Genomic DNA, 26,456 nt, shown 5'->3' with positions numbered 1-26,456 from the left:
GGCGGGAGACTCTGCCGAGTCCATGGACTTGGCAACCTGTTGCGCTCGGGGGTGGACCCTTGTCGTGGGGCAGGGATGGAATGGCTCCTGTAAGGGAACAGGCGATAACTGCCCCCAGGGGGCGGAGCACTGGAGAAGACAGAGGCTAGGAAGAGCTTCACCACTGGAACCCTGAGATCCCCCCGGGAGGAGCCCGTAGGGACCCGGGCCACTTGGATTTAGGTGGGCCTTGCAGGGTCTCCTGGGAGAATGGAAGTCCGGCGTGCCAACAGACACGGGAGCGTGGTCGGGTTCGAGCTGGAGCAGGGAGAACCAGAACAGAGTTGGTGATGACAAGGCGAGGAACAGAGCCAGAATCTGGAGACGAGGTCAGGCAGGCGAAAGGTCAATGTCCATAAGTCAGTCTGAGGAGTGGTCAGCGAAGCAAGGGTCAGATACCGGAGGTCAGATGAAGTCAGAGGCAAGCAGAGGTCTTGAGGCAGGCGGCAGGCAGGCAGGCAAGCGGGTCTGGAGCAGGCTGAGGTCTTGAGGCAGGCAGCAGACAAGTGGGTAGGTCAGAAGCAGGCTGAGGTCTTGAGGCAGGCGGCAGACAGACAGGCAAGCCAGGAACTAGCTGAGATCGTAGACAGGCGGCAGGCAGACAGGCAGGTCAGGACCAGAAAGTCAGTCTGAGGGTACTACCTGGGTAGACAGACAGATGAACACAGGAACAGGCAGGACTCAGGAATGAGGATATAGGAAGAAGTCAGGAACGGAACTGGAACAGAAGGATCCTGGAACGAGACTAGGAACAAGCGCAGAGATAATTTAGCATACAAGCCGACCTGATTGCTAAGGCAAGGAAGTGAAGACAGGAACTTCCTTATATTGTAGATTAATCAGGGCACGCCGCGGAACCAAGACCCACCCTCGGCCCTACAAGTGTCCGGGCGGTCCACGTGCGCGTAGGGGTGTGGCTAGCATGGTAGGTAATGCCGAACCTCGGCGTGAGGCCTGGTGCGCAGTGGAAGGCCCGGCGACCGCCGCCGCAGGACGCCGGAACTTAGCTGGGCTAGCAACTACCGCAAGGGAGGTCGTCCCGGGTCCCGCTGAGGAACTATGCAGGTGAGCGGGCCCATGTGCGGGGCGGCTGCGGGCGGGGCGCGTAACAGAATTGGCTAGTTTAATGAAGAATCAGCTGTTGGCTGAACATAAAATGCTCTTTGCAAACTGGCAAAGTAAATGCCCTGCTCTGCTGAAGGCTTGGTTTACAGAGGTTCTCCTGATTGAAATGGGATTAATTATCTGCTAATCTCAAGGACCCCCCCCAGATAAGTGGTAGAATGTAATGTAATGTAGGGCTTTTGACAAATCTAATGGTAATATAATGAAAATGGCGATTATATACTGCCTGCTTCATTTAGATTGTGGTGAGGGGTAGGGCTGTAGGCTGGGAAGGGAACCGTAAGTATGGTGGTTCCAGTCTTTTCCTAGTTTTGTAGTATAATCTATGAGAGATCGTAAGCCTGGTTAAAGTAGCAGTGTGCACATAAATCTTGCAATTTGTTCTTTATCAAAATTAAGTTTAAAGAAAAGTAAAAAAAAAACCCCAAACTATAGATCATAAGACATGGAGACAGAGAAAATATTAGCATATAAGAACCATTTGGTCCAGTATGTCTACCCAGTTACACCTGCCTGCTGTGCTGCCAAAGATCCCAAAATTCAGTCATAAAACCAAGAGCTCTAATTAAAATACTTGAGCTTTCTGATTTTTTTTTCCCTTGAAATGGTTGTATGACACAAGTCACATTGTTAAGCTTGGTGTGCCGCTTTAATAGATTAGGTTTTCAGGTATACGTTCATTTTTCTGCTTATACTTACTGGCATTCCCACAGAGCATCTGCTCTTGGAGATCCTTTGACCTCTCTTCTGCAGACATTTGTCACCTGCCCTGATTCCTTTGACTGGGGGGGGGGGGGGGGCGTAGCAAAGGGGGGAGGGGTGCCGGGCTGTAGGGGGCTGCTCGGGGACCTCTCTTTTCATTTTTCAGCCATACGCAGGTGGGAAGAGGCTGCTGTTTGAAATGTCTGCTGTTTCTTTGACCTTAAAGCATTCTTCAAGTAGGAAGGTGGTGGAGGGCGCGGAGGAGGCTATAAATGTATTGGTCCCTGGGTGCCGGAGACCCTTGCAACGCCACTGCTTTGACTTAAGAACCAGAGAGACAGGGTCCCTTTTGATCATCGGCATCCTCTTCTCTCTCTTCTTAAAGGCTGAAGGTGCAAGTCCCACGGCTCTTGTTGGCCCAAAAGCACAGGAATGGGCTAAGCTCTCAAACTCTGTTTTTTCTTAGATGAACTATTTGGTTATCGGCTGTGATTTTCAGGGTATTTACATGGAAAAATGTTTTATTGTTTTCTGTTGCCTTATTTCAGGAACGAGAGGAAGTATGTGGAGCAATACTGGAAAGCAGTGCAGGTTGGAGACTTTGTTCAGCTTCGTTGCAATGAAATCATTCCTGCTGACATTCTGCTGCTCTCATCTAGTGACCCTGATGGACTTTGTCACATAGAAACTGCCAACCTCGATGGGGAAACCAACTTAAAGCAAAGACAAGTAGTACGGGGATTCCTAGAACTGGTAAGAGAGCCTGCTGCCTTTCACTGACATATGAGTAAAGGTAAAAGCTGCACGGCCACGGAGGTTGGTTCCGCTGTAACAGTGAGCCCCTGTTGAGCATCGGGGACTGGAAAATATAATTCCTGAAAACCAAAAGCCCTAATTCTGATAGCAGAAACCTCTGTATCTTGCCATTGATGTAGACAACAAAATGTGGAAAAAGAGTAAAGATTTTTACATTTTCTAAAATTGATAGCCCCTTTTCTCATAGACTCTGCCACAAAGATAAATGTCCTTGCTTTTATGTTAGTGTGGCCTATGAAAAACGTCAGCTGTCCTGAGCCCACAGAAAGGGACATCTGACCCCCGAGCCCACTGCAGTTCCCTGATTTTGCTGGTCCAGTGTACTGTGCTTTTTCTGGCACCGTGTGGACCTTGCTATCAAGATTGTGTTCCCATCAAAGTCTGTACTTTCCAGGTCAGGGAATAATCAGATTGTTCAACTCCTGTGATTTATAAACATTTTTTTTTTGTTCTCTTGAAACAATATTTCCTCTGTTTTCCTTGTTTATTATCTTTCAGGGAGTCGGTCTTTTTGCTAAATATTTTTCTCCATGTTCTCTGAGCTTTACATGTAGCAAAACATGACCTGAGAGTTGAGCTAAATATTTGAAATGGGTGGTGCCCTTAGTTGGGAATTATACAATAATATATCTTCTGTAATCAGATGAGGGAGTGCAAATGCCTTCGTTACTTTCTGTACAGACCTTCTCATGACTGGTAGTACTCTTCCAGAATTACTATGCTGCTTGCATAGAGTTATTGCAATTGCTGTATGTACAAGTGCAGAGTGATGCACATGGGGAAAAGTAATCCCAACCAGTTGTACAATGCTAGATTCCATATTAGGAAAATGATCCTGCGCGTCACCGTGGATAATATTATGAAATCCTCAGCTCAACATGCAGCACCAGTCAAAATGGAGAATGTCAATATAACTGCATCGCTCCATGGTGACGCCACACCTAGGGTACTGTGTTCAGTTCTGGTCACCACATCTCAAAAAAGATATACGGTAGCTGAAATGGAGAAGGTACAGAGAAGGGCAACCAAAATGATAAAAGGGATGGAAAGGCTAAAGAGGTTAGGGCTTTTCATCTTAGAGAAGAGTCAGCTGATGGGAGGGGATATGATAGAGGTTTATAAAATCATGAGTGCAGAGGAACAGGTAAATGTGAATCGGTTGTTTTACTCTCTTAAAAAATACAAGGTCCAACATTAAAAGCACGTTCAGCGCTTTTTAGCCAAATAAGCGGGACTTAAGCAGCTAAGTAGCAGCCATTGAATATGCCCCTACGTTCAGCAGCTGCCACTTAGCCGTATAAATCCCTTATACGGCTAAAAGTTACGTGCACAAAAACTAGGCATGTGCTTTGCGGATCGGGGTGGACTGAGTTAGCTGTATAACTTATATGGCTAACTATCGATATTTGGAGTTAGCTGCATAAGTGTATGTGTAAGTTTAGATGCCCCATAGAGCAAAGCTAAACTTAGCCAGTTAGACTTATCCGGCTAAGATGGTAACTTTGATACTGGTGCGCGGGCGCTTATATACACGCATATACCGGCTTGCGCCAAAGGACACAGCCATTTTATAACATGCACGCGAATACGTGCGCATAAGTTTAGAAGAACGTTCTCATGTATGCGCAAATGCCACCTCTAGTGCATAAATGGCCAACGCCATTACCAGCTTGCCAGTTAAGGATAGGACTTCCAGTTCCCCCTAGGTTATTAGTCTCCCTTTCCCCACTGACTAGCCTAGTTTTGTTTTTTTGTTTTTTGTTTTATTTACATGCCATCCATAGCAATAGTAAAGTTATGCGACAGGGGACCTCGCGTTAATATTTATGCGCATATTTCATGTTAAAGTCCTGGAATGCCTATGCCCTGCCTCTATTCTGGGGGCTTTCACTTGTGTGTATACCAGGAGATATGCGCGTACACGAAGTTACTAAGTAGAACATTTAAAACAAATCAGAGAAAATATTTTTTTCAACTCAAAGCACAATTACGCTCTGGAGATATTTGCTGGTGGGTGTGGTAAAAGCAATTAGCATACAGCAGCTGGGTTTTAAAAAATGTTTAGACAAATCCTGGAGGAAAAGTCCATAAACTGTTATTAACCAGGTACACATGGGTAAAGCCACTGCTTATCCCTGAGAGCAGCATGGGATCTCTCTAATATTTGGTATTCTGCCAGGTATTTGTGACCTGAATTGACCACTGTTGGAAACAAGATATTGGGCTTGATGGATCCTTGGTCTGACCCAGTATGACAAATTTTATGTTCTCATGTACATAAACTGATAGTTTTCCAAAATCTAAGTAAAGCTTGCACTTTATATAAGCCTTTCATCTATATTAGATCCAAACTCTTTAGAATTCTAGTACGGTATGTGTACATGGAACACATGACTTTCATGCTGTATGATGGTTTTCAAAACAGAAAATATGGTTGCTGATTTTTACCATTCCTAGTACTGATTTTTTTCTCTCCACCACCTCTTGAGTGGCCATTCTAGGCATCCATCACTTCTATTCATTAATACCTTTCAGGTACTTGAATGTTTCTAAATATCTTCCATGTCTCTTCTCCCCTGTCTAGGATATGCATATTTAGATCCTTCAATCGCATTTCATAGGGCTTTAATTGTAGATCCTGTATCATTTTGGTAGACCTTCTCTGGATTGCCTCAGTCTGGTCTATGTCCTTCTGGAGATAACAGCCTCCAGAATTGTATGCATTGTTCCAGTGATGGTCTCACCAATGACTTGTACAATAGCTTAATCATGTCTTTTTTTTTTCTTTCTACTAGTTATGTCTTTCCCTATGCACCCTAGCATGCCGCTGACTCTGGCTACTGCCTTGTTGCACTGTCTTTTGCTACCTTGAAATCATTTGTTCCTATTCTTCCTCCTAGACAATCCTTACATGTGGGGATTTCCCCCTTCACGGCTGATGGAGACAGAGGACATATCTCTTATGACATCACTCTGGGCTATAAGGGAAGTGTGGTCCTAGATAGTTGCCAGTAGTCTCTGTCTCCTGCAACTGTGGACACACAAAGACTGTTAGTAAATGCTCCTAGAGCCTAGGTTCATCCCTAGCCTGGCTGAGCCTTTTGTGCTCCTGGGACAACAGTCCTTAGGGGCTGATCTTCCCAGTGGGAGCATATCTCCCAGAGGTTCCCTGGTTGAGTTCCCCAGGATTCTGAAGGATCTCTAGGTGGTTCCCAAGCTTACTAGGTGAATCAGAAAAGAGAGGCTTTTTTGTTCCAGTATTTGGAAAAAAAAAGAGAAAAAAAGAATTCTCAAAGCCTCTTCCTCCCCTTGTCCTCCCCGTCTTGGTTATAGGTGAACAACAAAATTAAAAACAAAAAAAGAAAAGGAGAAGAGTGGGCCTGAGAATTAAGAAACAGGATGGACCACGGCGTGCTCCAGGGAGCAGTGAGTACTTGCTTTGGGGAGAGAAGTATGGGTGAGAGATGATACTGGTGGAGGACCACAGAGTTCTCAGAGGTTGGGGCAAGTTTGACAGGGAAAGAAAAAAGATGAATTTCTCTTTTGTTGTTGTTGGAGGCCACAGCACCACAGGCTGCAGTAGCAATACAGTGGTGGTAGAGGCACTGCTGAAGGAGGTAAACTTCCACCACCATGGGGAGTGCACACCTCCACAGCAGCAAACAGCTCCTCCCGCTGCCATGCACAAAGGAAGAAATGCACAAAGCAAGTCCCAAGTGTGGCAGGGACCTTTTGCCTGTTTGTGTAGAAGATCCAAACCAAGGCACCTAGGAGGAGGTTGGCACCCCTCCCACTCAAGCTAGAGAAGAGCAAGCAAGAGCAGATTCTATGATCGCGGAGTGGGGGGGGGGGGGGGAGAGGAAGAATCTGCTCTGGCAAGGCCAGCACAAAAGACCCCACAGAAAGGGACGCCATTCTTCAGGGAGTTAGAAAACTTCCTAAGACATTCCCATTATACAGCACCCTGAGATACATGATGCCCTCAGAATGAGATAGCCCCCAAGGTGGACTTGAAGGGAGTAGGGCTATGAGTAGGATTTACCCCCTTTCCTAGAGGAGAAAATCAGTCTCCTTAGAATTGCAGTGTTGATGCTTTGGGCTCAGCAGCGACGTGCAAGACCACGATTCCCATAGACGGAGGAATCGCCTTAAAGGTTCCTTAGAATAGGAAGGCTGAACCCATTCTGGAGCAGGCCTTTTCTACAAAGTCCATGGCTTTGCAGGCCCCCATTTGTGCAGCACGTAGCCTAACAAGCCTTTTGTTGCAACTCTCAGAAAGCACAGAAACAGCCTGCTTAGAATTATCCACAGCATTTCTAGCATGCGCTATGTACAGCTTGACAAGAATGTCTTTTCGGGTGCTATCCTCTGGAGTGGCAGTCAGGAGGCTCTTTGGCTACATAATTGGGCAGCAGATTCATCATCTAAATGCAAATTGCCACCAGCTCCTGTTTGGGGCCTTCCTTCCTCCAGAGCCGCTGTTGGTGATGTTAAAGAGCAGCGCCTGACCTGCCCATATAACACTTGGGCCTGTGGCACATAGCCACCTGCACGGGACTTATGGATTTTTTTTCCCTTCTTGCTGTTTTATGCCCCCGCAGTGAGTATTTCTTCTCTTCGTTTGATTTCTTCTTTGGCTATCTGTGGGAAAGAAAAAGGGGATTCTTAGACCTCTCCCATCTGGGTCTGGCACTCCTTCCTCTACATCTCAACTGGCCACTTCTGAATTTGATATCCAAGAATGTGCAACAATCCGGAGACTCTCGGCTTCGCACATTCGGTGCTTTTGAAAGTGGGGATTCCATCTCCCCGAGCCCATAAGCTAGAACTCCTCCTTGGCTTCAAATGCCATCCCCCCACCAGGTTGGGAGTGGAAGTTTTTTACCCAATGAAGTTATTGTCTATACTCCTAATGATGGGAAGATCCTGGGGGGAGGTCAGGATGTGCCGGGTCTTGCATCCATCTGGGTCAGACGGCTTCGCCCCTTATGCCTCACCTTTTTCTCAGCTCCTCCCGCTTACCTTGGGAAGATGGCTACCGCCGCACTACAAGCCGTCCTCTCCGGCATCCCCAGAATGGCTATGGTGTTACCTCCCGCCATGTTCCTCCCAAGGGCCTACTAGGGTGCGCGCGCGCTACCCACGTCTTTATTCCAGCTATGGCGCGAACCTCGGGGGCGTCCCTCCTCAAGTTGTCAGAGGATGTGGTTAGTGCAGTTAGTGTAGCTGGGTTCAAAAAAGGTTTGGATAAGTTCTTGGAGGAGAAGTCCATTAATGGCTATTAATCAATTTTACTTAAGGAATAGCCACTACTATTAATTGCATCAGTAGCATGGGATCTTCTTAGTGTTTGGGTAATTGCCAGGTTCTTGTGGCCTGGTTTTGGCCTCTGTTGGAAACAGGATGCTGGGCTTGATGGACCCTTGGTCTGACCCAGCAAGGCAAGTTCTTATGTTCTTATGTTCTTAAGTGACGTCACGCCATCCGGGTATTTAGCCTGTACTTGTTTGCTAGCTCATTGAGTTAGCAAGGATTGGTCTCGGCCGGTCTAAGTTAGTCTGCCGCTTCCATGCTGCAGCTGGAAGCTCTCTCTCTGCCCTTCGGGGTATTCTCTAACCTGGGCCCCCGCTCCTCGGGGGCCCTCTGCTTTATTTCAGGTGCCTTACTGGGATCAGGTACTCGTTTCTCGAGGGCCTGCTCTCCCTTCCTCGGTGCCTGTACCATCTACTTCAGCCTGGTGGAATCGCCAACCTACAGCTACCATCCAGTGAGAAATCTAACTCTGTCTCATCTACAGCATTGCCTTGCCTGGGAAACCTACACCAGAATCCCCTATACCAACGGGGTGAGACGGGTTCCCTCTGCCAAGGGGCCCGGGACTGCTACCCTTGGATCACCTCACTACTGTGCCCCCCCCCCCCCCCCCCCTGAAACAGGCCAACATCGACATCCCATGCCCATTCATGCCGGACCCAGAACCCCCCTTCCTCACGTTACCCACATTTGCCTATTCATTTTCTTAACCCCTTTTTTCCATAGGGCCTCCTCTTTACAGCTTACTCGAACAATGATGTCCGACCAACCCACCCTAACACTCGGCCATCGAATCATAATCTGCGCTAAATCCTTTTTCATGCAGGTGTCACCTTCCCTCCCCTTGCTCCTCTGCCACCCCTCCTAACAGCTTCACAATGAAGCTGAGCATTGGGTTCCCCCATCCCCGTAACTTCTGGAAAAAGGAAAACCCTGTGACCTGTGCCTTGACCGCTGCCACAGAATAACCATTACTTTTCGCCCACAATGTAAACTGCACCATCCTCTCCTCCTGGACTGGCCCCCTCTCCATCCTGCCGCCTGCAGAAAAAGAGCCACCGCCTTTCTTCCCACAATATATGCTGCCCATGTGGCCGGTGCAACTGACTGCCTTATCAATCTCCATTCTTCATCCTCCCTAGGTTCCATAAGTACTCCAGGAAATGCTCCGCCGTCAGCTTCGCCCGAGGGGCCATCACCCGGAAAACCTTCCATTGGAAACAAGAAAGGGCATCAGCTATTACATTTTTTTACTCCTGGGACATGCTTGCCCCTGATGCTAATGTTCCTTGCTAAGCACCTGGCTATCAACTCCCTTAACAAAGCCGAGACCTTCAAGCAATGTGCCGACAACCGCTTAATCACTTGTACTACCCCTAGATTGTCGCACCAAAATACCACCCTCCTGTTAGTCAGCTGGTCCCCCCAAATCACCAACTGGGAATAACTCTAAAAAGGTAATATTTTTTGTCAAGCCGCTAGCCACCTAGTCTTCTGGCCACGGTTTCGCACATCATTGACCCTGAAAATATATTCCAAAACCGGTGGATCCTGCTGCAACAGAGAATAACTGTATATCCCAGTTCGAGATCTCATGGTCCGATATCATCAAAACTCCACTGAAGGATTTTAAGAAGACCTCCCATACCCCTAATTCCTCCTTAATCCTGCGGGTTACTCTGATAAAATGGTGCTCCGATTTAATACCCACTGTTGCTGCCGATAACTGTCGAATAAACACCCTCCCCATGGGAATCACCCGACATGCAAAATTCAACGACCCTATCAATGACTGCATTCTCCGCAATGTCACCTTGGTCGCCTTCCTCATGTCCTCAACTAAATCCCACAATTTTTTAACTTTCTCCTCAAGTAATCATGAAACCATGGCCACAGATTCTGACTCTGCTCCTAAAAAGGTTAACCCATTAATAGGGCCTTCCGTCTTATCCAATGCGATTGGCACGCCCAACTGCCTGGCCACCTCCAAGAACCCATCTAGCTACACCCGACACTGACTAGATTCTCCGGCTCCCACAAACAAAAAATCGTCTAAATAATGCATCAACTGATTACAGCCTGTGTGTTGCTCCATTACCCATTGCAAAAAGGAGCTAAAAGCTTCAATTATGCACACGAAACTGCGCAACCCAAAGGCAAGCTCCGATCTATGAAATACTGCCCTTCAAATGAAAACTCCAGTAAAGGAACACTAGTCAGGTGTATCGATAACAGCCGGAACGCCGATTCGATGTCTTCCTTTGCCATCCATGCCCCGCCCCCCTCACTTGGTCCAATGCGTCATCAAATGAGGCGTACCGTACATTTGTCCTTGGGAATGAAATCATTCATGGACTCACTACTTGGGAAGGAAAGATTAAGGATTAGCCTGTATTTGCCCGGCGCCTTCTTTGGGATAACCACTAATGGCGATAGATGCATCCTACGAAAATGGGGCTTCTCAAAAGGCCCTGCCATCCTCCCCATTCTCAACTCGGCTTCCAATTTCTCCCTTGCTATTCCCACTAACTTAGTCACAGACTTGGCATTACACACCCTCCCCCACACTCCCAGACCCCGCATACGGGATTGTGAAACCCTCTTTGAATCCCTGAAATAGAAAATGTGCCGAATTGCAGTCCGGACAGTGCTATAACCACCCCTGCAGCTCTGCTAACAGCACCGGTGATTCTGCTTTTCTTAACTGCACCTCACTGCTGGCTCCCCTTTTTGTGGAGTGGTGATCTGAGTCTATGCACACTTGGATGCGGGATGAGCTCCATTACACATGGGGCATGCGTGTCGGAACTTACAGTCTGGGACTAGACGCATGGCCTTATTGAATCTCCAGCACACATCTTGCCCTCCTGCCACCCCTTTGACACTGGTTCTGACTTTGATACTGATCCCTGCACCTCGAAAGGAGCTTACACTGCCACTCCCACTGACAACACCTGCTGCACCCAAACCAGCTGCACCTCCCCCAACTCTTTTGGTATTCCCTGCACTCTTATTAGTCATCTGTGTCAACCACAGATTGATGTCCTGGGTACCCCAGGGCATATGTAAATTCCCCGCCATCTTATCCCTAAACATCTCATCGTAGTTGAGCTACGCCCAACTTTTGTAATCCTTAAACACTCTGAATATACTGTCCCCATATGCTAACACTGCCCCATACTGCGTAGGCTGAAAATGCCCCACCACACTGGCCAAATGGAAGAACCCCTTGACCCAACTTAAAATATTCTTTGAAACTTTAGGACCCGCTGCACCCTCCTTCCTCCTCCTCTTCTTCTTCTTCTTCTCCTTTCTACCTCCCCGTCTACCCTTCAATAACGTAAAAATATTGACATACTTCCTTTTGCAAACCCTCCTTCGCAACCTCCTCGGGACCTCTTCCCATAACTCTGTCAACGATGCTAATACTGGATGTCCCATATCCTGTCGCAGACCCTCTCCTCCCCCCTGACCATCCCTCTTAGACTCACTTGATGTGGATGAGGAAGTTGATGACTAGTTTGTATCTGACCCGGATCTTCCTGTACTTGACCTCTTTTTCTTTTTGCTCGCATGCACTACCCACTGCTCCCCTATAGGCAACAACTCACCTGCATCTGCACCCAAGAAACTGCCTCCAACCGCTTCACCTGCTCCACCTCCCGCAATCAGTCCTCGCTGTCCTCCGCCTTTCATGAACCCTGCACATGTGCGCTCCCTCCACGCCTCCTGTCGGGACGTACCCGGATACTCCGTCTCTGCTGCTTCTGTGGAGACACATGGACAGGCCGCAGAACCATCCCCATGCCCATATTCCAACTGACCCCGTGTACCCTTACCCCTCCCACTTGCCAAGTGCCAATTGTCCAGCCGTTCCCCACCTCATCCTTTCCCTCCCTCCAATCAAGATCAGGCGCTCAAGCTCTGGGACCGCTTTCCTGCCCCTCCTGCTGCCAGGTAGGCCAACCGCCAAAACCACTTCTGACGCTGGATTCCCGACCAGGCTCTGGACATGTGGTCATCCTACTGACCTGCCTACCTGCACGATCTCAGTAGTTGCTCGCCGGTTGCATACACAACTCCCCACGTGCTCTATGCATTACTTCACCGTGTGTAGGTCAGTGCATCTCTGCACCCCTCTTTGATCCAACGCCCAGTCCACTACTCTGTGCCTGTCCTGCCTTTTGATCCAGCCAGGGGGGCACTGGCTACCCACTCCCCCGGGTCGCACTACCCCTGGGAAAAAAGCTACCGCTTGACTCCCTCCCTGGGCATGCCCCCCCTGTAATTCCGCTCCTCACCTCTGCTGCCCCATTTTGGGATAGGGGTCTTGCCTTTGGCCTTTCCCCACTTGGTGATGCCCACCCAACTGGCACCTTGGTCCCTCCGGGTAGACGGACGGCCTGCCTGCGAAGGAGTGGGTGGAAGACCGGGAGGAAGCATGGGGGAATACAAGAAATCTCCTGCGGAAGCATTTAAGGAAAGATCCATGGGACAATTGTCTTCGGCATAAACCCGAGGGATAGGGGGAGACTGAGGCGGCATAGGGCCTACCTCGGGGCTGCTCTCGCCCAAACTGGTCGCAGGGGAACGAGGGCATGCCTGCTCCAATGTAGCTGCTCCGGCTGAAGCGGAAGCCACCCTACCTGCAGCGCTTGGCCGACAACCTCCCACAGGGTGGGAGGGCTGGCGCAGGTTCGGCTGAATCCTATGCTCTCTGCCACGCGTCAGCATGCTTCCCGATCGATGCCCACGCAGCCGCCCGAGCAACTAGTATTACATTTTTCTCTTCTTCTTTTTTTTTTTAAGAACCCGATCGTGCAGACAGCCAACTGAGCATGCAGCCTCTCCTGCAGCCAGCTGGGTAAGTATGGCAGGACGACCTGCCACGTGACCCGCCGGCTACAGCCCTGACCAATTGGGGTGCAGCAATTTAAATCCCTGTACCCTCTGGCCGTTTTGCACCCCCCCCCCCCCCGCCCAAGCTTCCCATACTCCTATCCTCCCTCAACCTTTCCTCCTCGCCATCGTGTGCTATTCCTATGTTATCTTCAGCGGAGCAGGACAGGCCTGCACCGCCGATCCTTTAATAAGGGCCATTAAATCTGATAGAGTACTTTCACCACAGCATGTTGTGAGATTCATAACCATGCATGATTTTCACTTCTTTCCTTGGAACACCTAGATCTATTTGCTTGTAAATCAGCATCAAGGAATTTTAAATTTGGAGAGTAAAAGTTTCTTTATAATGATCTATAGTCCTAGTTATAAATATCCTCAGGAAATCCAGTTTCTTTTGGCTATGAATTCTAAAATTAAACTTTTTAGCCAATTTTTTCAGTTTTTGGTGTATATTTTTCGATCATACTTTTACTTTTTGGGGGTAAAATATATATTGGTGTGTTATATTTGAAAGTAATACAGGGAGCATCTAGTTTTTGTTTTTATGTTGGCTCGAGCAAAGGTTTATGGATAGAGACCCTCAAACGTCTTGCAGAGGGCTGTGACTTTTCCCCCTATGCTCAGTTTTGAATGATATACTTCCTAGGTGTAAACAAGCAGTCCCATTTCTGAAAATCTTTTTTAGTACTTCCTGGTTCTGTACCTACGTTCTTCGACTCAAGTCCACCATAGCAGCATTGGAAGCACATCAGGTTTGAGATAGCCATAGCGCTGGTAACAGGAGTCACATTGTGAAGGAGGAATGAATGCGCTTTCTGTCATACTCTGCAGACTGTTTTGCTACCACCTCCTTAGTTGCCTTTGGAACACTTTTACTATTTCATCAGCTGCTTTTTTTTTCCAAGGAGTGGCAGTGTCAGATATAACTTTGTTATATAAATGTTCTGTGAAGGAGTGTTTTTTTCTATGTGCACGCTGAATTTACCATCTTACTGTGAAAAAAGAGAGCAGCAGACATGCAAATATAACTGGAGATTTATCGATAGGTGTGTTGCAGAGCTGGTTACTTATTACAGCTATAATTTTCTTTTAGAATTTATATGGTACTTTGCAGTAGTATAGTACTCATATTGATGATGAATGGCAATTGTTCCATGTAGTGCTGATTTGTGGCAGTGTTTGTTTTATAGTGATATGGACACCTGTCTTTTGGGAATTATATTGAGACTACCAAGTGATTTCACATAAGTCCAGTGATCAGTTTTCAAGTGGCTGGGAATTCTGCGCTACTGCGGAGCGCACAATTTACGCAAAATTCCCCTCCTGCACAGCTATGCAGAAACTTCATTTTCTGTGCAGATTTGGGCAAAGAAGGAGCGGGCCCTGGCGTGCTGTGAGCGGAGGCCGTCCCGCTCACAGCAAAGATGAAGCAAGCCCACATGCTGCAAATGGAGGCTGTCCTGCTCATGGCGAAGATGCAGCAGTCCCCGGTGTGTGTGTGTATAAGACTGCAAGCCTGGAGGTGAGAGAGAGAGAGCTTGTGTGGGGGTGGGTGCTAGAGAGAGGGAGCCTATATGAGGAGATTGTGAAGGAGTGTGTATATATGAGAGAGACTGGGAACTTGTGTGTGTGTGTGTGAAAAAGGGATTGTGTGTATGTGAGGGTGCTTGTTTGTAAAAGGGGAGGGTGTGTGCATGTGTAAGAAAGAGGTGTGTGAGTGTGTGAGAGAGGGGAGCCTATGTGTAGAGGGGGTGTGAGGAAGAGAGGGAGCCAGTAAGGTAGCCTGTGTAAGGGTGTATGCCTGAGAGAGAGGGGAGCCTGTGTGGATGTGTATGAAAGAGAGAGGAAGCCTATATGAGTGTGTGTGTGTGAGAGAGGGATAGAGAGACCCTGTGTAAGGGGCAGTACTGAGAGAGGTGTCAAACTCTGGGAATGGAAATAGAGTGGAAGGGGTTGAGCCTAGAGGGGGAGAGGAGCGAGTAGCAGGTGTTGAGGCCTGAGAGGGAAAAGTGAAAGGAAACTGGCCAGGGGAGTAGGGAGAGAAATTGGAAGAGACTCATATAGTGAACTTCTAGGGAAATTCTGCTCAAAATATTTAAAATACTGCATCTTTAAGTAATAACTTTTTCTATATTATATTTGAAATTAACGCAATATGCATTATGCATGACAGTCTTTAAGTAATTTTTTTGACCAATATTAAGTGTGCAGAATTTTAAGTTTTTATGTAGAATTCCTCTGGGAGTAAATTATTACCAGGCCGAGCTAGATTTGAACTAGAAACCTGAAGGGGAAATATTCAGTGTTTCTGTGCAGGTCCATTAATGCAAAGATTTTTAGTACGCTCAGTGATTTAACCCAGGACAGAAGGTGAAGTACAAATGAGGAAGACAGAAAAGACTGCTCTGGATAGGGAGAGATACTATATCTATCAGAGTCAGACTAAGAGCTTCAGTGCCATCACTCACCGACACTATCAATGAGCAAAGATGCCATTATCAACTTCTCAGCTCCAACACATAAAATATCTGTGCTGATCAGACAAAAATGTTAGTTTATTCCAAATCCACTTCTACTAAACAGTCTACGCTTATTCTAGTTCCAGAACTGGACAGTTTATCTACTGGGGTTCCTTCTTCCAGACAGGACCAATTTAAAATTTTACGTTGGTACACTAGGTGTTACATGGGAAGTGTCTTCCACATCTACTGGATCTAGTGCAAGAATACTGCCCGTTTCATAATCTCCGCTCGTCTAATCAAAGTGACTAAAAATATCAGGTGCGAAAGAAGCAATTAAATGTAACTTCAACCTGTGCCTTTTCACAAAGAGTGCCTATTTTATAGAACAAGCTTCCTTTGGAAATGTGTTTAATTTCTGTTTATAAATGTTTTAGAGTTTGAAAACCTTCCTTTTTAGGAAAATTGTTATATGTGTTAATGACTGTACTGCTTTTAAATGTTTGTGTTATGCCATTGTGTTACTTTCAAGAAAGTTGTATAAACGATGCTGTAAACCACTTTGATCACTAAAACTGTAAGATTGGGATATAGAAATTTTATAACTAAATACAAATAAATAAATGTATCCTTGGCAGAGTGGACAGGAATAACTGAGAAGATTGGATGGATCAGGTGGTCTTTTTCTGTGATCACACTATGTTACTATGTTTGACTTTTGAAAAACCCAAAGCTTCACAGTATTGGAGCACCTATGATCGGTTAGCATGATTCTATTTTGCTCTCCCATATGTTATCTTTAGAAGCTCCTTATATGGTGCCAATGGTAGTTGCTCTTTTAATTTTGCAGCCTCAAATATTGCAGGCTTTTATCTTCAATTATTTTGTGGTATATTTTTCATAGAAAACTTTGAAAAGGAATGCATTGGTATAATCTAGTTAAGGTGAGGTACATGGGTAGGAGCGACATTTTTATGTCCATAACATCCTGTTTGAAGTTATATTATATTATATTATTTATGACTTATAGTTATTGAAACATGATGGCAGAAAAAAATCATATGGCCCATCTAATCTCCTCATGTCTTTGTTAGACACCATGTTAAGAGTGCTTGATCACGGTAATTCCTATCTTTTAATTGTGCTAGATATTACTTCTGCTTTTGATACTATCAATTACGAGTCAATGATAGACAGACTTCAAGAAATTGGCCTTAAGGATACTACTTTAGCCTGGTTCAAAACTTTTTTCGCAAAAAGATTTTTTAAAGTCAAATTAGGGGCTGCAGAATCAATTAAAGTTCCACCCAACTTGGGTGTCCCTCAGGGCTCATCCCTTTCCCCAACCCTGTTCAATATTTACATGGTACCACTTTGTAAACTTGACAGGCTTGAGGTTATTCCATTATATTTATGCGGACGATGTCCAGATCCTCTTACCAATAAAAGATTCAACACAGAATACCCTGAAACTTTGGGAAATTTATTTCAGCTCTATTAAGCAACTCCTGACTCAAATGTCTTTGGCCCTTAATAACTCTAAAACTGAAATTCTGATCATAAGCAACAAAATCACAGAAACAATTACATTCACGATCTCTTCATGCCTTCCTTCTTGTCGAATCAATTATGAAGCCAGAGATTTAGGCTGTATTTTAGACAGCGAGCTTAATCTTAGAGCTTTTATAAGAGCCACAGTCAAAGATGGCTTCTATAAACTCCAAATATTGAAGAAATTGAAACCCCTACTTCACATGATTTTTGGATGGTACTGTAGGCCTTAAAATTGTCAAAACTTGACTATTGTAATGTGCTCCTTCTAGGATTGCCATCAATAGCCATTCGTCCATTGCAACTTCTGCAAAATGCAGCGACACGTCGTCTTACCAACTCAAGGAAATTCGACCATATCACCCCTGTACTGGCGGAGTTACATTGGTTACCTATCCAAGTCCGAATCCATTATGTGTTTATCATTACCGTATTTTTCGCTCCATAAGACGCACCTGACATTAAGACGCACCTAGTATTCAGAGCAGGAAAATAAAAAAAAAAAAATAAATAATAATGGTGTGCAAAACCGGCTCTGTTCCTGGGCATCTGTGCATCTTATGGAGCAAATTAGGGGAGGACATAACATTTTTTTTGGTCCCCATTTCATTTTCTGGTCTGTGGAGGCCCATTTCTGTCCACTCCCTGGATCAGAAAACATTTATCATTCTCTTTTTTTGGGAAAAAACAAAACAAAACAAAACAAAAAACCCCATCCAATCCTTTAAAGTTAATTAACTACAACCCCCCCCCCCCCCACCCTCCTGACCCCTCCAAGACTTGCCAAAAGTCTCTGGTGGTCCAGTGGGGGTGCGGGAGTGATCTCCTGCTCTCAGGCCGTTGGCTGCCAGTATTCAAAATGGCGCTGATAGCCTTTGCCCTTACAATGTCACAGGGGCTACCGGTGCCATTGATCGGCCCCTGTCACATGGTAGGAGCAATGGATGGCTGGCGCCATCTTGTGGGCCGTCCATTGCTCTTTCACTGGCTGGACCAAAACTTTGGAACTCACTTCCACTAGATATCCGTCAAGAAACAAACATACATTCCTTCAAAAAAATGTTAAAAGCATGGTTATTTGAGCAATCCTATTCTCCAACTGGCTAATCCTCTGATCTGCTGACTCTCCCATTATTGATTTCGTTTTTATATATAGTTTAACAAGAAAATTACTATTTTTAGTTACTGGCCTTATGCAGGTTTTAAAAAAAGTTTGTATTTTATTATTTTGTAATCTTGTTTAATCAGTTAGTTTTATATTTAATTTAGATCTTATACTGGGCTTCCCATTCTATTTTATTTTATTTTCTTAAGTACTTTTTACACCTTATAAGATTTATTTATAATGTTAGTTTTATTTTAATTTTATACAGTCAAGTTTTATCTGTTGTATTGGACTAGGATTAAGACCTGGCCCCATCATACTGTGAACCGACATGAAGTAATAAACAAATGTTCGGTATATAAAAATGTTAAATAAATAATCTATCCATCTGTTCAATTTATCTAGCCCTTACAATTTCCATGGCTCCTTCAGAGATCCCCTCCCAAGCTTTTTTGAATTCATATTCCATTTTGGCCTCTAACTCTTCCACTGGGAGGCCATTCCATGCATCCTTATCCTCTCTATAAAGAAATATTTCCTAAGATTACTACTGAGTTTACCCCATTCACCTTTTTCCTATGACCCTCGTTCTAGAGCCTCCTTTCTGTTGAGAAAGGCTCGCCTCCTGTGCATGGAAATCTTAGAGATAATTAAATGTCTCTTATCATATCTCCCCTTTCTCACCTTTTCTTAAGGGAATACGTGTTTAGAATTTCAAGTCTATCCCCTTATGCTTTAGAGCAAAGACCACTGACCATTTTAGTAGCCACCCTCTGGACTGAGTCTAACCTGTTTATATCCTTTTGAAGATGCGGTCTCTAGAATGGTACATGGTATTCCAAGTGAGGTCTCACCATTGACCTATACAGTGGCAATATCACCTCCCTTTCTTTGCCGTCCATTCCTCTCCCTAAGCAGCTAAGCCTCTTTCTGGATTTTGCCATCCGTTTATCCACTTGTTTGACCACCTTAAGATCTCTTATTTCTTGCCTAAAAGGAAAAATGAGCTGCAGGCAGTAAATTTATTTGGATTTATTACCTGGCTTTTTGAATAAGAAATTCACTCATGAATGAGCGTGCTGTATGCGTACCTGGTGCAATCAATATTTGGCCTAGTTTGGAACAAAGCCCAGGTGACAGAAAGCCAGGTAGAAATTGTGTTCTCCAGGTAAATCAGCTGTATTGATGCTGCAGTTATGTAAAAAGGATGTACAGGTTTGATAGGGAGCATTGTTCATAGCACTTTTTTTGCTGAGACAAACTTGCACTGTTGAACCAAAACTAGTAGGATCAGGCATTGCTCAATATTATAAGAAACAGAGAATAAATACATTTTTTATAGGGACTTTAATCCCAGACTATGCTCTTGAATCAGAGGAGAAATGCACATCAGATAGAGAACCTATGAGATTTCTTTAGGTTATAAATTTTGATGTTTTATTATGTTTAGGGTAATGCAGAAAGGAAGTTTGAAGAGAATTATTTTGAATAAGGCCTTCTGGCCTTGATTTACACACATTATTTTGCACATTGGAGGGAAAAAAGAAAAAAACCTTTCAATTGGCATTTAAGAAACATATAAGTACGTATTTTCCATGGCCTACAAAACAATATTTGGCACTTACCTGCGCAAACAGTCTTTTGTAGAATTGCCTGCCCGATATGCAGGTAAACCTGCATGCAAATGTTTTGTATGAGCAGAAGTACACCCAGCGAGGAGGTGATCCTGTGGGTGGGGAGAGGTTTGCACGGAGGCACTTACTTTTCCATTTTCCAAAGTACTTGCATAAAATTTCACAAAACATTTCTGCACCCATAAAAGGTGGAACTGTGTGCAGGTAGTTTTGGTGGCATCGTTTTCAAAGAAAACATTTGCGCTGTGGGCTTTGCAAATTGGTATGACGTGTGTATTTGAGCATAAACATAAATATATAAACATAAAAATGACTGCAGAAAAGGATCAATGGGCCATCCAGTCTGCCCAACAAGCTTATGGTAGTATCTGCCGCTCCATACAAGTCACCCCATACTTAGTTTCCCAAACTGTCAGTCATAAGAACATAAGAAATTGCCATGCTGGGTCAGACCAAGGGTCCATCAAGCCCAGCATCCTGTTTCCAACAGTGGCCAATCCAGGCCATAAGAACCTGGCAAGTACCCAAACACTAAGAAGAACCCATGCTACTGATGCAATTAATAGCAGTGGCTATTCCCTAAGTAAACTTGATTAATAGCTGTTAATGGACTTCTCCTCCAAGAACTTATCCAAACCTTTTTTGAACCCAGCTACACTAACTGCACTAACCACATCCTCTGGCAACAAATTCCAGAGCTTTATTGTACGTTGAGTGAAAAAGAATTTTCTCTGATTAGTCTTAAATGTGCTACTTGCTAACTTCATGGAATGCCCCCCTAGTCCTTCTATTATTCGAAAGTGTAAATAACCGATTCACATCTACTCGTTCAAGCCCTCTCATGATCTTAAAGACCTCTCTCATATCCCCCCTCAGCCGTCTCTTCTCCAAGCTGAACAGCCCTAACCTCTTCAGCCTTTCCTCATAGGGGAGCTGTTCCATCACCTTTATCAGTTTGGATCCCCTTCTCTGTACCTTCTACATCGCAACTATATCTTTTTTGAGATGCGGCAACCAGAATTGTACACAGTATTCAAGGTGCGGTCTCACCATGGAGCGATACAGAGGCATTATGACATTTTCCGTTTTATTAACCATTCCCTTCCTAATAATTCCTAACATTCTGTTTGCTTTTTTGATTGCCGCAGCACACTGAGCCGACGATGTTAAAGTATTATCCACTATGATGCCTAGATCTTTTTCCTGGGTGGTAGCTCCTAATATGGAACCTAACATCGTGTAACTACAGCAAGGGTTATTTTTCCCTATATGCAACACCTTGCACTTGTCCACATTAAATTTCATCTGCCATTTGGATGCCAAATCTTCCAGTCTTGCAAGGTCCTCCTGTAATATATCACAATCCGCTTGTGATTTAACTACTCTGTATAATTTTGTATCATCCGCAAATTTGATAATCTCGCTCATCGTATTCCTTTCCAGATCATTTATATATATATATTGAAAAGCACCAGTCCAAGTACAGATCCCTGAGGCACTCCACTGTTTACCCTTTTCCACTGAGAAAATGTACCATTTAATCCTACTCTCTGTTTCCTGTCTTTTAACCAGTTTGTAATCCATGAAAGGACATCGCCTCCTATCCCATGACTTTTTAGTTTTCTTAGAAGCTTCATAAGGGACTTTGTCAAATGCCTTCTGAAAATCCAAATACATTACATTTACCGGTTCACCTTTATCCACATGTTTATTAACTCCCTTCAAAAAAATGAAGCAGATTTGTTAGGCAAGACTTCCCTTGGGTAAATCCATGTTGACTGTGTTCCATTAAACCATGTCTTTCTATATGCTCTACGATTTTGATCTTGAGAATAGTTTCCACTATTTTTCTCGGCATTGAAGTCAGGCTCACTGGTCTATAGTTACCCAGATCACCCCTGGAGCCTTTATTGGTTGCTGTCTGAGTCCAATTCCCCGTTACCTCTTGCCGTTGAAACAGAGAGCAATGTTGGAGTTGCATCAAAAGTATCGGGCTTATTGATTAAGGGTAGTAACCACCGAATCAGCAAGTTACCCCCAAGCTTCTTTGTTTTCCCAGATTGTACAGTTCACTGACCTTATTGGTTTCTATCTGAAGCTAATTCCCCCTTTTCCACTTTTCCCCTGCCATTGACTCAGAGAGCAATGATGGAGTTGCATCAACAGTATGATGGCTTATTTATTTATTTATTTATTTATAACTTTTATATACCGGCATTCGTAAAAAAAAACATCAAGTCGGTTTACAGACAACTGAGAAAGGAAATTACAATGATAGATGGAGGAAGGATAGGAAGTTAAAAGGTGACAACTTTACTGTAGAGCCAACGGGCGCCACAGTTATTAAATGAGATTACATGTGGTTAACCAGGTTGGACATAAATTAATTATATACAAGAGGCGACAGAGTGGGGGGTAGCACGGGGTGGGGGATGAAGCGCATAGGGGAGGCGGGGTGGGGTAGGAACTGTACAAGGGGGCAGGTGGTGGCGATGGGAAGGAGAGGTGGTGACTGAATATCAGGAAGCCATAAAATGGATGGGGTGGTGAGGGAGGGAGGGTGTGTAGGGGGGCGGGGGGACACTGTACTAGGGAGAGGGAAATAATGAGTGTTGAGGAGAAGTCAAATGCTAGGGTTGAGAGGCGTTGGGATAGGCGTGTTTAAATAACCAGGTCTTGATTCCTTTTTTGAATTGATTAAGTGAAGGTTCTAGTCGGAGCTCGGTGGGGAGGGAGTTCCAAAGGGTGGGGCCGGCGATGGAGAAGGCTCTCGCTCTGTTTGTGAGGTGAGCAATTTTGAGTGAAGGGGTGTGGAGGGTGCCTGCAAGGGAGTTTCTGGTAGGACGGTTGGCCTGGTGGAAGTGTGGCATATCTTCGATCCAGGGGGAGTTATTTTTATATAGCGTGTTATGTATGATAGTAAGTGTTTTGTATTGAGAGCGATAGGTGATTGGTAGCCAGTGGAGGTTTTGTAATATGGGAGTAATATGATCAGTCTTTCTTGAGTTTGTAAGGATGCGAGCCATGGCATTTTGTAAGATTTGGAGGGGTTTGATTGTGGAAGCTGGAAGGCCTATTAGCAGTGAGTTGCAATAGTCAAGTTTTGATAGTATAGTGGTTTGCATAACGGTACGGAAGTCATGTGCGTGGAGGAGAGGCTTAAGTTTTTTGAGGGTTTGGAGTTTATAGAAGCCCCCTTTTAGGAGTGATTTGATGTGGGATTTGAAGCTAAGTTGTGTATCTAAGAGAACTCCTAGATCTCTGACAGTGGACGGAGGTGTGAGATTTTGTGAAGTGTTCTGTTGCAGTTGGTGAATGGATAAGCTGGGTTGATTAGTAATAATTAGGATTTCAGTTTTTGAAGTATTGAGTGCAAGGTGTAGGTTGGAAAGGAGGGCGTTGATAGATGTGAGGCATGTCTCCCAGAAGTGCAGGGTTTCGTTGAGGGAGTTTTGGATGGGGATAAGTATTTGTACGTCGTCAGGGTACAAGAAGAATTTTAGTCCCAGTTTGGATAATAAGTGGCAAAGAGGGAGAAGGTAGATGTTAAAGAGGGTGGAGGAAAGGGAGGAGCCCTGGGGTACGCCTTGTGAAAGAGGAATGTGTGTGGATTCGGATTTATCAAGTTTGACTAAGTACTTTCTGTGGTCAAGGTAGGAGGAGAACCATGATAGGGCTGTGTTAGAGATGCCTATCTCTGCTAAGCGTGATATTAAGATTTTGTGGTTCACCGTATCAAAAGCTGCTGAGATATCTAAGAGGGCTAGAATGTATGATTGGCCGTGGTCCATGCCTTTTAGGATGGTGTCTGTTATTGCAAGTAGGAGCTTTTCCGTTGCTTCGGTTTTTGCGAAAGCCGTACTGGGCGGGGGTGGAGGATATTGTTATCTTCTAGGAAGTCGGTAAGTTGTGTGTTGACCACTTTCTCCAGAATTTTAGAAATAAAAGGTAGGTTGGAGATGGGCCTGTAGTTTGCTGGATCATTTTGGTCGAGGGTGGGCTTTTTTAGTAGGGGCTTTACGATGGCGAGTTTAAGCGGGTCGGGAACCGTCCCGAAGGTAAGGGAGCAGTTTATGATATCCGCTAACGGTCTTGCTATGACGGAAGGGATAGTGAGGAGGAGTTTAGATGGGATGTTGTCGGCGATGTGGGTGGCTGGCCGCATCTTTTTTAGGATGGCGTTGACTTCCATCGTAGTGGTGAGATCAAGGGATGTGAGGTTAATGTTGTTGGTGGTGGGTGGGAGGTCGATGTGAGTGGGTTTGGGGGGGAGACTATTGAGAATGTTGGTGATTTTGTTTTTAAAGTGATCTGCTAGTTTATTGCATTTCTCTATGCTATTATCTTCCTGGGGGGAAGGAGTGGTGGACTTTGTGAGTTCTGCTACATAGGAGAATAGGGCGGTAGGGTTGAATTATTGGATAAGGGTAGTAGGAGCCACACCAGCAAGTTATCCCCATGTACTCTTTTCTTCATTCCCATCCTCTAGCCTTTAGGGGATCCAAAGTGTTTATCGCATGCCCCTTTGAAATCTTTTACCACTTTTGTCTTCACCTCTTCCTCCAGAAGGGCATTCCAGGCATCCACCACCCTTTCTGTGAAGAAATAATTACTGATATTGATTCTGAGTTGTCTTCCCTGGAGTTTCATTTTATGACCTATCGTTCTATTGATTTCTTTCCAATGGCAAAGGTTTGTTATTGATTGTGCATAATTAAAAACTCAATTATCTGAAGGTCTTTATCATATCTCCCCTGCACCTCCTCTCCTGCAGGGTATACATATTTAGGTCCTTCAACCTCTCCTCATAAGTCATTTGATGGAGATCCACCACCATTTTGGTTGCCCTTCTCTGGACTGCCTCCAACCTGTCTCTGGCCCATTTGAATACGGCCTCCAGAACTGAACACAGTACTCCAGGTGAGGCCTCACCAAGGACCTGTACAAGGGTATTATCTCCTCCTTTTTCTTACTGGTTTTTCCTCTCTCTGTGCAGCCCAGCATTCTTCTGGCTTTAGCTATCGCCTTGTCACATTACTTTGTCGTCTTCAGATTGCTGGACACTATCATCCCAAGGTCCCTCTCTTGCTATGTGCACAACAGTCCTTTCCTCCCCCGCCCCCCCCCCCAATCACATACAGCTCTTTTTGGATTACCACACCCCAGATGTAAGACGGCACTTCTTGGCATTGAATCCCAGCTGCCATATCTTCGACCACCATTCAAGCTTCCTTAAATCATGTCTCATTCTCTCTACTCCTTCCGGTGTATCCACTCTGTTGCAGATCTTAGTATCATCCGCAAAAGACAAACTTTACCTTCTATCCCTTCTGCAATATTGCTCACAAACATATTGAACAGAACCGGTCCTAGCACCGATCCCTGTGGCACTAAACTTAACATCATTCTCTCTTCAGAGTAGGTTACATTTACTTCAGAGTATTTGCCATGTACCGTATTTTTAGCTACATAAGACGCACTTTTTTTCCCCCAAAAGTAGGGGAAAAATGTCTGTGCTTCTTATGGAGCAAATATAAAAAAAAAACAAAACAACTAACTACAACCCCCACCCTCCTGACCCCCCCCCCAAGACCTGCCAAATGTAATCAAAATGACGCCGATGGCCCTTTGCCCTTACTATGTCACAGGGGCCGACCAATGGCACCAGTAGTCCCTGTGACACAGTAAGAACAAAGGGCCATCGGCGCCATTTTGATTACTGGCAGCCGACGGCCCAAGTGCAGGAGATCGCTCCTGGAACACCAGGGACTTTTGTCAGGTCTTGGGGGGGGGGGGGGGTCAGGAGGGTGGGGGACTGTAGTTAATTAAATTTAAAGGGTTGGGGGGGGGGTTCCCCACAGAAAGAGAACGCTAAAAGTTTTCTGATCTGGGGAGTGGACTGAAATGGCCCTCCCCAGACCCGAAAACGAAATGGGGTTAAAAAAATTTTTATGCACTCCCCTAATTTGCTCCATAAGATGCACAGACGCCCAGGAACAGAGCCGGTTTAGCACACCATTTTTTTTTTTTTTAATTTTCCCCCTCTGAATCCTAGGTGAGTCTTATGGAGCGAAAAATACGGTGATTTGTGGGATGTTATAAATGTATTCCCATTCTCCTTTAATGCTCCATAGATATGCATGCAAATCATCTAAATATGTATGTGCCTTTTGTTTTCCACTGGGTTGTCAGACCCAAATATATTTTCCTTACGTCTTTTCAGCAGACAACCATGTTTGAGTGTTTCTATATTAACGTAGCTCTCTTTCTTCCTATGGCAGTGGTTTTCAAACTTTTTTTTCTTCAGGATCCAGTGGAAGAAAAACACTAAGCCTATCAATAATATATTGTATTTATATAAAATAAAGATGAAGGGCAATAACTGTTAGCTATAACCACTTCACATCAGTTAATGACTAAAATTACACATTGATGCTACTTGTAAACTATTTTAAAAAACCATATAAAATGAATATGTAAAAAAAAAAAAAAAGGATGATATTGGATTGTTTCACCTACATTTAATGTGACAAGCTACCCTACCTGTTCCTGATGTCTTTCCAAGCTGTTCACTCGTTTTCTTCCTTTATCTCTTGTTCCCAATGCTCACTCTCCCCACTCTGTTTCCTCCCCTTCCACGGACTCCATTGCTCACTCTTGTCCACATCCCAGTCCCCACTGGTCACAGTCTCGGCCCCCTTCCTCAGCTTCTATTGCTCATTCTCACGGATGCTCCTGCAGCCTGCTGGCTCCATGGAGCACTCCGTCACTCTGAAGCATGCAGTTCCTGCACTGCTACACTTTTGGTAA

General features: G+C 45.0%; 1 protein-coding gene across 2 annotated transcripts in view; it reads left to right on the top strand.

The window, feature by feature from the left end:
* ATP10A (ATPase phospholipid transporting 10A (putative)) overlaps positions 1 to 26,456 on the top strand; it is a 288,904-nt gene that overhangs the window by 114,157 nt on the left and 148,291 nt on the right. The window contains exon 2 of one of the 2 annotated variants that reach the window (XM_029604743.1): positions 2,415 to 2,619. In XM_029604743.1, the coding sequence (XP_029460603.1) occupies positions 2,415 to 2,619 (205 nt within the window). Of the gene's footprint in view, positions 1 to 2,414; positions 2,620 to 6,037; positions 6,109 to 26,456 lie in introns of those variants that run through there. The other variant, XM_029604744.1, reaches the window with a different exon arrangement.

This window comes from Rhinatrema bivittatum, chromosome 5, assembly GCF_901001135.1.
Source record: "Rhinatrema bivittatum chromosome 5, aRhiBiv1.1, whole genome shotgun sequence".
Lineage (NCBI taxonomy): Eukaryota > Metazoa > Chordata > Amphibia > Gymnophiona > Rhinatrematidae > Rhinatrema > Rhinatrema bivittatum.
The sequence above is the reverse complement of the archived record's forward strand: the minus strand, read 5'-3'. Positions and strand labels throughout refer to the sequence as shown.